Genomic DNA, 13,461 nt, shown 5'->3' with positions numbered 1-13,461 from the left:
TTCCTGCTGCTGAGGTTGCTGGGGGTATTTTACTGTCTCTGTGGTTTCTCCTTTCATCTGCTGGCGTGGTGGATGCAGATGGATGCCCCTGGGCCCGTCCTCCTGCCAGGGCATGTTCCCAAACTTCCATTTGTGCTTTCCCTGGGGAAACCTTGACCTGGCTGAAGCTGCTCCTAACCTGTCCCAGGCTGCTTCTGGGGCTCCTTCCCCTGGTGCTGAGGTGTGTTTGGGTACACGCACCTCAATGTGGGTGACTCCACCATCAGCCGTTACTTAACATCCAAATTTGCCTTCCCAGGGTGTCTCTTTGATCCTCTACATCTTGCTGTGTCTCTTCTTGCAGCTCACGTGTTTGGGGGAGCGGGTGAGACCTGGGGCTCCTCACTTACTTGATGATTGTTATTTTGCCTTCCAGCCTCCGCCTGAATGAAGCCCTGAAGGATGAGGACATCAAAAAATGCCACCGGGAAGTGGTAAGACTTGAGCTTCATGAGTGAACAGGCTGGTTCCTTGGAGCCTGACCCTGGCGATTTGCCACGGAGGAGCCTGCCCAGGGTCTCAGCTGTGGAGGTGAAGCCACAGCAGCTCCTGGTGTAGGGCAGAGGCTCCTGTCTGTGTTTCCAGGAGAGCCAATGATGGTTTCAACTGGTCTGTGATCTGCCTTGCAAACACTTTCACCATTTTCCATCCAGAGCAAAGGAGAGAGCAGAAATCTTGACTGCAGGCAGCTCAGTTCCCATCTATTTGAACCTTTTTGGTTGTTCAAATCATGCCCAAAGTAAAGCTTTTTGGTCCACCTGCAAACAGGAGATGCTTTGCAAGAGGCAGGAGCAGAGGGAGCAGGTGTTTTGCCTTTCCCCACAAAAGAAGATGGAGGAGAAAAACATTTTGCTGATGATTCAGAGGCCTCTGGGGGGTTACGGGGCTCTGCTGGGGCCGAGGAGTGTTTCTTGATGGTGGCTTGGAGGTGATGCCACAGTCCCCCCGTGTCCCCCTGAAACACCCCCACCAGCACTCCCACCACCCCAGTGTCTCTCCGGGGGGTGTCTGAGCCAAGCCCAGGTGATGCTGAGCCTTGATCCTCTTACAGCCCAGCTCATCCAGCGACAGGGTGTGTGGTGCAAAGGTGACCCTGCCACCGCGGGCAGGGCAGGGGGGCTCTGCCTTGAACCTGGGGAGCACCAGGAGCTCCGGGGCGCTGCCTCCTCCAGGGCAGGGGGCACAAACCTGCCTTCACAGGAGTAACTTACTGCAAAGCTTTGAACTGCTTTGGAGCCTTTCACTTATCCCCACAACCTGCCGAGCCTCCCGTGGCAGCCTTTGAAGAGGCACTGGGAATATAAATAGCTGGATGGTGCGGTGTGATGGGCACCGAGCAAGTGCTGTCACTGTGCCCCGGATAAGGGAAGAGCTCGAGGAGGAGGAGAGAAACCGCTGGGAAAGATAAATTGCCTGCGGATGAGCCTGGAAGAAGCCCAGCTCCTCACAGAGGCTCCACAGCCTCCGTAGACATTAAGGGGGATGTTTACCTGGGACTATGGCGCAGCGTCTGCTGGCTGCTGGATCATCTGAGCCTCCTGCAGCCCTTCGTGCCCAGCGTCCCCAGCCCGGCGGGACCCCCCTGCGCCGGTCCCAGGTGTGGGCAGAGGGAGGTTTTGTTGCAGGAGGGTGTTTTGAGGGGTCTCCTCCTCAGTGAGGGCACTGGATAACTTTGCTTCGTTTTCAGGCTGCTAGCAAGTACAACTCCCAGTACCACAAGCTGTTCAAGGACATCCCCTCGGAGGAGAGCGTGTTGAAAGGTAGGTGACACGGTGAGGGACGGGCATGGTGGTGGCAGGATCCGGCCCATTGTCTGCCATGGCCCTTTCTCTGCCTTGCAGTTTGCTCCTGCGCACTCCAGAGAGACATCCTCATCCAGGGAAGGCTTTACATCTCCCCCAACTGGCTCTGCTTCTACGCAAACCTTTTTGGGAAGGATATCAAGGTAACGTTGGGGCCAGCTCACCCTGGTCCCACAGGGCTCAGAGCTGAGGCTGCACTGCAGTTTTCCCCTCCTGCACCCAAGTAACTCCAAAATCGCCATCAAAAGCCTCTGTGCTTTTGAGAGGAGTGTGGCTGCTCCTCCTCCTCCTCCTCTTCATATCACCCCTGGCATCAGCCTGGGGAATCCAAATATTGGTTTGGTTTAGAGTTCCCTGATGTAAAACCTCCTACAAGCCGCAGCAGCGTTTGAAGGAAGATCAGAGCTTTGTGGGGGGGAGGGGAAGATTTGAGTCTCTCCTGGCTTTTCTTCTTGATTTACAGTCTGATGCTTCCCCCTTAGCCTTGTGGCTGATAGAGATCTCGGGGAGACATGATTTCCTTTAAAACTGGGCTGGAGAACTGACTTATTTACATCAGCTGCTTTAAACGGTATTTACCTGCTGGAAAACTGGGGTTCAACAAAGTCATCCTGCCATGGATTACATCCTGCTTTATTTTTAACTCTCCCTGGGCTTGTGATAGGTCTTGGGGAGACTCAGTGGGGGATGTTTTCCCCATGTTCCCGCTGTTTTGTTTGAGTAGAAACTGTCTCCGAGCTGTGATTAACGTAGGGGAATGATGAGAGCTCTAGTAAGCCCCAAGCTGCCCAAATCCCCGCACCGCCGCTCGGCTTGGGGTGTAGTTCTGATGTGTTCTGCATGTCTGCCTTGTGAAGGAACCTCCAGGAGCTTGCCCCATCCCTGTGTCTCTGTGTCCTCCAGGTGGTGATCCCGGTGGTGTCCGTGCAGCTGATAAAGAAGCACAAGACCGCTCGGCTGCTGCCCAACGGCCTGGCCATCACCACCAACGCCAGCAGGAAGGTAACACTGGAGCCTCGCCGCAGCCCTGCTCCGAGTCAGCTCTGCTTTGAGAGCAGGGAATGAAGCGATTCCAGTTGGGAATGGAGCAGTGCTCTCCATGCTGGCAGCCAGCCAGGGCAAACACCGCGGCTTTGCTTTTGTTCCTGAATTTCACTTTGTTTCTGGGCAAAGCAAAGCCCAAGTGAAACTCAGTCGAGCCTGACAAATCCCCGCCAGGCTCAAATAAAACCTTTAAGCTCCTTAAGCACAAGCAGAGGAGGGGCTGGGGCTAGTGTTCATCCCAGCTGCTGGAAAACTTGGATGAGGGGCTGAATTTCCAGCTTCTAAATCACGGTGGGTGTTGGCTGCAGTGAGCTGACATGGTCCTACCAGGTGTATCTTGAGTCCTTGCCTGTCCGGATGCTGCTGTCAGCAGCGTGTGTTGCCTGTCCCCTGCCAGGGTTATTCCTGGAGGGTTTTTGGACAGGGTGAGTCCTGCAGGATTTAAGCAGGATTTGGGTGTTCAAAGCAATCTGGTTGCAAGGCTGCTCTGCATCAGCTGAGGTAGGCGCTGCCTCGTGTCCCCTTGTGCTGATCCATGGGCAAGTTTTCCGTCACTCCCGGCCCCGTTTCCTGCTGCATCCCCCTGGACTGATCCCAGGAAGCCCCATGGGAAGACCAGCTGAGCAAGACTGGCCCCAAAAAAATCTGGTCCAGGTTTTAGGTGGCTGCAAAAATAACAGCAGGAAACTCCGCAGGGAGGTGCCTGCAGAAGGGATGCAGCTCCTGCAGCAGGGGAGATTCAAGGACAGGACGTCTCTCTCTGTTCCCTGTCTGTGGAGAACCAGACTTGGGATGGGGGAATCTCTTCTGGCAGCTTCTCTCTTTCTCTTGCAGTACATCTTCGTGTCTCTCATCTCCCGTGACAGTGTCTATGATGTCCTGAGGAGAGTCTGCACACACCTGCAGGTACCCTCCACCCTGTGTTTCGGTGGCCACAGGGCTCTGCACTGGCCTCCAGGGCTGTGTTTCAGGGAGCAGAACCTTTCAACCCCTCCCCCGCCATGGCTTCAGATGCCCCCAAAGCCCTCCCTGGTGCTCTGCTGCCTCTTCCCAGCATCCTCACCCTGCAGCAAGGGACAGGAACGGTGCCCTGGGCATGTCTTGTTTCCAGGAGCTGCCACTGGCCTTTTCTGGGTCACAGATGACAGAGGCAGAGCCCGGAGTTCCTGCTCTCTCCCAGGGTGTGTAGATGAATTATGCATAATCTGGTAGCAATACGAGTTCTGCCACTCCGCACATCGGGCCCTGTGCTCCAGATCTGGAGTTTGAAGGGGAGGAAAAATGGTACAAAGTCAAGAAAAATTTGAATTAAAAAGTCGGGGGAAGAGACATCATCAGCCCTGGAGCTGGAGAGCAGGACTGCGGGGATCTCCCTCTCCTTGCCTTTGAAGCACATGGGAAGCGGTGCTGGGGCCCTTCCCCACCTGGAAGGGTGTCTGCTGGCTGGGGGGGTTGGTGATTTGGGTGACTCAGCTCCATTGCCGAACTGGGGGATTTATCCTTTGAAATGTGCTGGGCTCTGCCTACATATTCCCCTTTCCCTCCCCACAATGCTTTATCCCCTCCGCTGGAAGCTGAGGCTCACACAGAGCTGTGGCTCCATAGGTTTTTCAGTGGTGGGAAGGGGTGATGCAGTGCCCTGTCCTCTGCTAGATGCTCTTCTTTGTCCCCAAATCCCTGTGCTCACAAGTTTTAAGCAGCTGCTCTTCACTGACTCTCCAGAAAAGTCTATGCTTGGTTTCCTGGCGCAGGTTGGAGGAGGGAGAGGCAGTACCATCATGCCTGTTCCTTTCTTCTTCCAGGTTTCGAGTAAGAAGAGCTTGAGCTTGAGGGAGCTGACAGAGGAGCCTGACGCTGTGTCACTGGTGAGGGTCAGGGCAGCTCTGGGAGAGGGAAGGAGCCCTGTGAACTCCTGCTGTGGGCAGGAGAGTGTCCCCTGGGTGGGCTTCCCAGTGCTGGTGCAGCCAGTTGCAGTGTGGAGTCATTCCCTCTCCCCTTGCTGCTGACAAAGGTCATGTGAGGATGTGGCTGTCGCCTTCATAGCACGTCCTCTGGGATCCTCATCCCCTGAAGTGGCACAAACAGATGGGTCAAGAGGATGGTTTGGACAGCCCGTGGCTGAGCACGAGCCTGTTGCTCTCAGGGGTCCATATACAGATGGAAAACCTCAGAGCAATATGGGGAAGTGCCACCACTCTGCTCCCGCCGGCTGATGCTGTTCGCAGCCGTGAACATGGATAACAGGCTGGAGATGTGGTTGAATTATTCCAAAACCTGTGGAGTGAGTGGCATGGCTCAGAGCCAGGAGGCTCTGAGGGGGGAAGAACGTGACCAAGGGAGCATGAGGGGCCTCATCCTGCTGCCTTTGGAGCACAGCAGGGTTCTGCTCTGACCACGGTGGCTTTGTCCCTGGCCAGCAGGATGTGTCCTCTCCATTAAACATGGATGGTCCGTCCCTGTCTCTGTTCCATCATGAAGCTGTTGGTGCTGTGGCTGTGCTGGGCTGTACAGGGACACTGAGCATGGTGTCCTCCATGGGCTGGTGGCTGTGTGCACCAGGCTGGGTGCAGGAGGTGACAACTGGAGTAGCCCTTGTGGGACAGGGCTGGTGGCATCCCAGCGGTTGAAGATGCTTCTGACGGGTTGAATCAGGAGCAATCCAGGCTGGCAGCATCTCCCAGTGCTTCTGAGCACTGCAGCCCTTCAGCAGCTCCAGCCCTTGGGACACATTAGCAGGGGAACTCCTTTCCATGCCAGTTACCACCCTGCTCCATTCGGTGCTTCTCTGGGATGCTGAGCCATGGGGCAGGCAAGGGGCTCTTAGAGGATGACAGGAGACCATGCTGAGCTTCTAGGGGTGGAGGAGGTGGCAACTGGTATTGGATGCTGGAGAGGGACTGTAGCAAGAGGACAAGGGATGATGGGTTTAAACTGAAACAGGGGAAGTTCAGGTTAGGTTTAAGGCAGAAGTTCTTCCCTGTGAGGGTGCTGAGGCCCTGGCACAGGGTGCCCAGAGAAGCTGTGGCTGCCCCATCCCTGGCAGTGTTCAAGGCCAGCTTGGACACAGGGGCTTGGAGCAACCTCCTCTAGTGGAAGGTGTCCCTGCCCGTGGCAGGGGTTGGAGCTGGATGAGCTTTAAGGTCCCTTCAACCCAAACCAGGCTGGAATTCTATGATTTGGGGCAGGCATGGGGTGTGTGGGCAAGTGTTTCCTATGGCAGTAGGAACCTGCACCCCCATGGGACTATTGTGGAGGACCAGCTCCACCTTAGGATGATGTTTTGGATCTTCTGGTGCTCAATGGAGGTGCTGAATATGGCCCCATTGCTTACCCGGGGCTGTTCCTGCAGGAGGTGATTGTCCCTGAGGGCAAGTGGAGGAAGGTGTCACCTGCTTCACTGTCCCTGTCGCTGCCAGACACCGACTACCAGTGCATCCACCGCACCTCCGTCAGCAGCCTGAGCGCCAAGGAGAGCTCCTTCACCTCCGAGGAGCCCCTGGTTTCAGGTGAGGGCTGTGTCCAGTGTGAGGACATGGGTTTAGCCAGACCCACACCGTGTGCTGAGTGTAAACCTCCATAAAGCCACGTTCATCCATCCCGTACTTTTGTGGAGGGAATTTCAGCCTTGTAGATGAGCAGGGTCGAGGCTGGGAGTCAGTGATGGGGTCCTGGGGATGGGATGAGGTCTGGCTCTGGGGTCTGAGCCCTCAGTATGTGCCTGTGAGGGAGGAATAGCTGAAACCTGAAGGCTCCCGGTAGTCGGAGGAGCACAAGCTCTGTGTTGTGCTGCTGACTCTGGGCTTGCATTCCAGAAAGTGCAATAAACACGGAGGAGGAGCTGGAGGTGGAGCAGGGCTGCGTGGCGGAGCTGAGACCCTCTGACTACCAGCTCCTGAAGATCTTCATCGTGCTGTGAGTGCGGAGCGGCCGTGGTGGGGGGGGATGAAGGGCACCCTGGGAGCATTCAACTCAACCGCTGAGCACTTACACTTGTTCCTCTGCCCCCAGGATCTGCCTCCTGGTCGTGTCCTCGTCATACCTGGCGTTCCGCATCTTCCGCCTGGAGCAGCAGCTCTGCTCGCTCAACCGGGACTACCTCTCCCGTGGGCACAGGAGGTGAGGGGACCTAAGGACATTTTGGTGCAGGGGGGTGACACCATGAGTGGAGAACCGAGGTGCAAAGAGCAACGGCTCCATGATGTGTCCCAGGGATTCCTTGTCCTTTGCCTGCTGTTGGGATGGCTGATGGTAGACCCTAAGGTGTCACACCCATGCTCTAAATGATCCCATCAACTGCTGGTTTGTGTGACTGGGGAAAGCTCTGCTACCCTTGAGACTTTCAGCCCTTGGGAAAAAGATTTCCTTGTGGGTTTGGGGCTGGTTTCTGGTTGTAGGAAGCACTGGGGTGCAGCTGGTCTGTGCCCTGGGTCTAACATGGCCCTGGGTCTAACATGACCATGGGCATCATCAAGGGATGGACGTAGAATCATAGGCTCACAGAATCAACCAGGCTGGAAAAAACCCTTTCAGCTCATCCAGTCCAACCATTCCCAGCACTGCCAAGGCCACCACTAACCCCTGGCACTGAGGCCTTGTCTACATGGTGTGTGAACACTTTTTAAACCACTTTCTGAGGCAGCCTGTTACAATACTTGACAACCCTTTCGGTGAAGAAACTTTTCCTAAAATTCAGTCAAAACCTCCCCTGGCGCAGCTTGAGGCCATTTCCTCTTGTCCTGTTGCTTGTCACTTGGGAGAAGAGACTGACATGAGTGGGTTCCTTGAGTTGGGGACATGAGTGTGACTCCCTTCACATGTCCATGGGGCCTGGGCACCAGGCTGGGCACGGTGCTTCCATGGCTGCTGTCTCACCCATCTCTCTGCTTGCAGGTGACTGTTGCCCCCAGCGCTGGCTGAGGACCGATGCCGGGACAGTGTGAGCCTGTGTAGAGATCCCGGTGCTGAGTCCTCCCTGCTGTGGCTGTTGCACGTGGCCCGGCTTTCCCTCAGCCGGTAACATGGGACCAAGTATCTTCTCTTTTCCTACTGGCACCTGCTCCTGGTGGGACCTCTTGGCCAGCTCACGGCCACCGGTGCCAACTCCCCATCCCATTGGAAACCTGTTTTTGCCCCGGGATGCTGCTGTGCCGTAGCACTGGACGATGGCTCAGGGCTGTCGAGTGGTTGGACCTTCCCTTAGGACTTGCTGCTAAAATGGGTGCTGGTTTTTATTCCAGCTTGGATTTTTCCTGTTAAAAGATGACTTTAGGCTCACTGGGAACCCCCAAACTTGGGGATTTGTTGCTGCTGCTGCTCTGGGTGAAGCCCGGGCAGTGGCTCTGGGCTGAACCTGCCTCTTCCTCTTCCTGTCAGTACCCCTGGGACTATGGCCAGAGGAACGGCCCCAGCCCTGGGGGTGTGCATGGACAGGTAGAAAGGGGCTGCCAGCCCTGGGGGGCAGCACCCAAGGGTGGGGGTACAACCCAGGCCCCCCAGCTCTGCTGGGCTCTGTACTGGCCCCCAGCCCTTCTCCTCTGGCACACCGGGCCATCTCGGGGTGCGTGTGTATGTCGGTGTCCCCTGCAAAGCACTTTAGGGTTCTCCAGACCAGGCACTTGGTGCCGGACCAAGGCTGCAGTAGCCCATTCCCCTCGTTCAGACATCCCAAACAGAGCCTGTGCCTGGCACTGGGGAAGGTCCTGGATCACAGCGTGGCTGCACCCTCATGGAGCCGAGTCCCGCAGGGTTTGCCCCACTGGCTCCCCCGGGAGCATGCTGGGGCAGCAGGCTATTCCTGTGATTCCTTTCGGTTTTCTTTCCTATTTTTTGGGAACTACAAGTGCTGATGGGGCCAAATCCCCGCGCCCGGGGCAGCGCTCACTGCTCTTCTGGGCCCAGAACGGCTTTTAACTGAAATAAACCCAGGATTTTCTAGCACATCGCTGTGAGCTGCAAAGCTGGGCTGTGAGCCCGAAACAGGGTACCCCAGAATCAGTGCTGTCCTGGTGCTCCTTCACTGGCTGTGTCCTCAGGACGTGGGTTACATGGGGACAGCCCTGTCCTCGTGTGGGTTTGGGGACGGGTGCCATCGCCTCGTCCTCCCTTTGGGCCAGTGCTGGTTGTACCTGGGGCTGTTCAGCCCCGATGTCGCACACTGGATGGATGCTGGTGGGTGCTTAGCAGCGTTTTGCCACCCTGTGTGTCACCCTGGCCATGCTGAGGAGGGGGGAATCAGGCTGGGGGTGCAGCCCTGGCTGGGGCAGGAGAATCAGGGTGGCTTTTGGGGGACACCCAGAGCCAGAGAAGCTCCGAGTGCAGGGGACAGGGAAGTCTCTTCACTAGGTGGCAGCAGAGACTGTGGGATGTGGCACTCGGGCTGGTTGGCAGAGGCCATCCCGGGGATGGGGGTGCATGCGGAGGGTGCTGAGCTGCAGCCTCATCCTGCTGCAGTGGACAGGGTGAGCCTTGCTCCTCCTCCCTGAGCATCTGCAACCCGAATTCCCCCTCCCACCAAGCCTGGACCGTAGAACAAAATGCCTGAAAACGGGTGAAATGCAAGAAACCAGCACAACTTGGAAAGCCCCAGCGGAGGTGGTGGGAGCCAAGTGGGGAAGGGGACGGCATCACCCCATTTTTTCGGGAGGATTTAGCACCCTGGGATGCTGGGGCTTGGCCACGTTTCTGGCCAAAGCTGCTGCTCCAAAGCCCCGGTGTTATGGGGCTGTTGGAGCCTTTGAGTTTATGGGTGACCAGTGGATGCAAGGTGCCATCCCACTGCTGCTCCATCCCCAGCGGGCACTCACCCACTTCAAATGGGTTTAGAGTTACTTTTTCTAAACCCAAGTTGGTGCTCAACGGGTTCAACCTTAAAGTGGGGTTTATGCCCCCAAAAACGAGGTTTAGAGGTTTAGGATTGGGGCTTTCTGGGGCTTGTGTGCCCCGTGTGGTGAGTTTTAAGTGCTCTGGGGCACCCAGTACAAACCAGGTGCATGGGGGTCCCTTGTCCTGGGCCAAGACCAGGCCCTCTGTGTGAGGGTAGCGACAGACACCTCGGCTCCTCTGGGGTTCTGTGGTTACCCCAGGGGTGGGACAACCTGTGGGCGCAGTTGGCTGATGTGGAGGAGGTTTGGAAGAGCCCCTGCTGTGGTTTGGGGGGTTCCTGCTGCCAGGAGCTGGCTGCAAGGCCCTGGTGCTGTTCTCCAGCCGGTGTCTGGTGTTTGCCTGCCTGCTCGCTGTGCGTTGGTGCTCCTGGTGACACCCTGCTTGAGTGTATTTGCTTTTCTTTGTGTAAAGAAATGCCATGTGAAAGCCTCGGGTGCAGGAAATGTCCTGGGGCACTCCCGATGCTGGCTCCTGCCCCATCCCTTGGGGACAAGGAACAAGGGGTGCCCCTGCCCTCAAGTCCCCATGATACTCCCCATTGCACCCACTGTCCTGCCTTCCTCCTTCCCCCCTCTTCCTGGGCTCCTCCCCAGCCCAAATCAACCCCTAAAGACAGTTATCAAATAGGCCTGTGTGGCTGCCTCACTGCCACATGAGGTGCTGGTGGAGTTGCCCCTGGGCTTGCTGGCTCTCTGAGGCTGATTTCTGTTCAGTTTCATCCACTGCAGGGCACAGAGTGGCCAAGAGGCCGTGGCACAAGAAGAAATCAGCAGGTACCTACACAAAGACAGGGTGATACAAGTGCTCAGTTTGGTTTGAATTTTATTCTGGACCTGGAGCAGCAGTGACGTTGCTCCAGCAAAGCCACAGAGTCCAAAGTGAATCCCCTTCGGTGAGTGGCTCAATCCTGTTTCAACCCTCTCCAGGGTTTTCAGCTCCACCAGAGCACGGAAGGGGTTTTCCAGGGAGTCTGGAAAGGATAGATGGGATGCCCTAACCCACTGGTGACACTGCAGGAATGAGAGGAATGACCCCGACCCTCATTTCACCCCACTGCTGGCACTGTGTGTTTCCTTGGGTGTTTTGGAAGAGCCTGGCTACGGCTACTTACCTTTCTCTTAGCAACAAGGGAAAGTTAAGCCCTTCCTAAAGTTCACTGCTGTGGTGCTGGTACACACACTGGTGGGCCTGGGCTGGCAGCGTGATGGGTGAAGAGCTCCAGGGTAAAAACAATCCTTCCCCCATTCCTATTCCGAGACCTCTGGTTAACCTCATTTCCCTGCTGCAGCCGCCACGCTGGGGTGTGGTTGCTCTGCTAGACACCACCTGAGCAACCTGCTCCTGGCTCCTCATGAGGGTAGAGCTTATTCCTTATCCTGCAACAACATCCCAGATTAATCTTTATTTTCTTTACTGCTAAGCCCATCTTTTCACAACAGCATCTGCTGGGAGATCTCAGCCACCAGCCAGCATGGAAGGGAAAGTGTTTCAGTTTGAAGGGCATTAAGGACTTCTTGGGCTTCAAGGAGACCGCAGTTATCTTTGGCTTTTGTTACTCAGACTCTGTCCTTTTGTTCTCCCTGGTGTGGGGTTTTTTATCTCAAGTAACAGAACTGGTTTTGTGCTGGAGGAAGCAGCACCTGAGCGCTGTGAACGCCAGCGAGGGCTGGGGAGTGCTGAGGAACCTCCCCGAGTGGAGAGGACCTGAAATCCTAATGAAAAACAGACTTCAAAGAGTGAGTGTTGCTTTTCATCTCAGTCAAGTTCCCTTTCCTAGGATTGGGTTTCCTCAGCTTCCTGTTAATCTTCCAGCAGCTTAGAGTCAGGTTTTAATTTGTAGTAAGAGCAAGGTGGGGGGACAGAAAAAAGCTACAGCTTAGGAGCACCTATCCGGAGAAAAGTGATTCTCTTTTTGCCTGGTTCCTTAATTACTCGTAGCATTTCCTTTGGAGTCTCACCTTTTGACAGGTAACATCTCAGTATCAGGTTTTTGGGGGTAAACCAAATCCTTGCTGCTAAATCCCAGACTGCTGGAATGCTGCTAGTGGGAGGCACAGATTAGAAGTAGCTGTGATAAACCATTTGGGGGCTTGGTTTTAAAGGGCATTTGCTAAACTTGGCTTGGAGCAGCAATGCCTGTGGCCAGTTAAAGCCACCTAATGAGGGCATGGTGTCTGCTGGGCAAAAGGTGCAGAAGTCTCTTTAGCAATAACCTGTTTTGCCACAGCAATTAGTGTAAAACTTCACCACAAGGGGAGGATTTTCTTTGAGAGCAAAGTGACTTTTCATGTTACAAATTCGAAGGCCAGTGATTTCCAGAGGGGTCTAAGGCTTTTCCGGGAGGAAAGGGGTGTTTGGGGGTCTAGCCATGCTGGAAGGGGTTACATTCTTCTTCTTTGGGCCAATCCTGTGCATGGGCATCTCCCTCAGGCACTGGGGGTGCTGCCTCATGGATGGGGAAGGCAGTTCTTGGGGGGCTGGAGCTGCGTTTTCATCACTTCTGTGCCAGTTTCGTGATGAGAGCTTTCCACTCCGATCTCTTCTGCGTGATGTAGGACGGGGTGAGGAGCTGCAGCAAAGGCTCTGGCCAGCCTCTGAAGTATCCCTGACACAGAGCCTCCGTGTTGCAGATCACGTACATCCCACAGTCATAGCTGTTCTGCTGGGCAGGCGCCTTCTCCTCCACGAAGGTTGCTTTGCCCCGTTTTTTGCCCAAGAAGGCCTCCAGCTTCCCTGCCACTTGCTTGGCATGGACAGAGTTGCATTTACTGTGAGAATCGTAATGGGCAAAGCACTTTTTGTCCCTGAAATAAACCAGTAAGCTCCAGTGGGTGCCCCCAGCGACCTGGTTGGAGTTGTCATTGACAGGCAAGAACACCAGCTCCTTGTGGAGAAGGTCCAGCGGTTGAAGGAATATGGCTATTTCTTCCTGACTAAGGGCACATTTAATGAACTGAGCCACTTCGGGGCTGATAAAACAAACCTGATCTCTAAACTCTTGGAACTGGTGGTTGGCGAAGTACTCAAAGGCAAACCCGATGATGTGATCGTTGAGCCAGTTTGGGGGCTCCAGCAAGGCCACGTCCGACTGCCTCAGCAAACTGTCCATGTAACTGAGAACAACAGGGTCCATCCTGCATGCGTCCAGGCCACAGAACTCCAGGCAACCTCAGAAGCTGAAACGTAGAAAGGGAAGAGGAATTAAGGAATTGGGTCATGCCTGGGACAAGATACAGCTCAACAAACGTCTCTAGGTCCTTCTCAGGAAGTGGGGAGCAAAAGCCTGGGTTTCCCAGATGGGTACTTGAAAGACCAGTGTTTGAACCATCTGCCAATGGAGCAGACAGAGGATAACAGCTCCTCATCTGCAGCGTGTGATGGGTTGAGCCAGGCTCTTTGGCTGCTCTAGGAGCAGTGTGTGGCTCCAATTAGAGAAGTGTTTCGTGGTTATGATCTTAACCTCAAAGTGAAGTGATTTCAAAGCAGTTCCTGCTGGGGAACTACAGGCACGCCTTTGGTTCTGGGCTTAGAGCAGAAACCAGACGTGATTGAGAAGTCAGACGGTGTCTTGGTGTTTCAGTGCTTCACCTGCACAGCAGCAATCACTGTAACTCTTTGCATCACTGGTATTCCCAAATAAAAGCCTTTCAGGGCTGTCTGACAGGCAGATGGTCCCTTTCACCCAGCAGATAGT

General features: G+C 55.2%; 2 protein-coding genes across 2 annotated transcripts in view; one reads left to right on the top strand and one right to left on the bottom strand.

Moving 5' to 3' along the window:
* GRAMD2 (GRAM domain containing 2) overlaps positions 1 to 7,005 on the top strand; it is a 7,325-nt gene extending 320 nt beyond the window's left edge. Inside the window, exons 2-10 of the mRNA XM_010024490.1 lie at positions 416 to 473; positions 1,727 to 1,799; positions 1,881 to 1,984; positions 2,745 to 2,843; positions 3,720 to 3,791; positions 4,688 to 4,750; positions 6,235 to 6,391; positions 6,698 to 6,797; positions 6,894 to 7,005. Of these exons, the coding sequence (XP_010022792.1) occupies positions 416 to 473; positions 1,727 to 1,799; positions 1,881 to 1,984; positions 2,745 to 2,843; positions 3,720 to 3,791; positions 4,688 to 4,750; positions 6,235 to 6,391; positions 6,698 to 6,797; positions 6,894 to 7,005 (838 nt within the window). The remainder of the gene's footprint in view (positions 1 to 415; positions 474 to 1,726; positions 1,800 to 1,880; positions 1,985 to 2,744; positions 2,844 to 3,719; positions 3,792 to 4,687; positions 4,751 to 6,234; positions 6,392 to 6,697; positions 6,798 to 6,893) is intronic.
* Positions 7,006 to 12,261: 5,256 nt separating this feature from the next.
* On the bottom strand, positions 12,262 to 12,939 carry SENP8 (SUMO/sentrin specific peptidase family member 8). Its single transcript, XM_010024489.1, has one exon. It carries the CDS (start codon positions 12,898 to 12,900, stop codon positions 12,262 to 12,264), a length of 639 nt encoding a protein of 212 aa, XP_010022791.1. The 5' UTR covers positions 12,901 to 12,939.
* Between the last annotated feature and the right edge of the window lie 522 nt (positions 12,940 to 13,461).

Source organism: Nestor notabilis, unplaced genomic scaffold (genome assembly GCF_000696875.1).
Source record: "Nestor notabilis isolate BGI_N333 unplaced genomic scaffold, ASM69687v1 scaffold17771, whole genome shotgun sequence".
NCBI classification, from domain to species: Eukaryota; Metazoa; Chordata; class Aves; order Psittaciformes; family Psittacidae; genus Nestor; species Nestor notabilis.
The sequence above is the reverse complement of the archived record's forward strand: the minus strand, read 5'-3'. Positions and strand labels throughout refer to the sequence as shown.

What these genes read in the sequence shown, in the direction of transcription:
- SENP8 (XM_010024489.1), bottom strand. Translation starts at nt 12,900, where the DNA reads ATGGACCCTGTTGTTCTCAGTTACATGGACAGTTTGCTGAGGCAGTCG.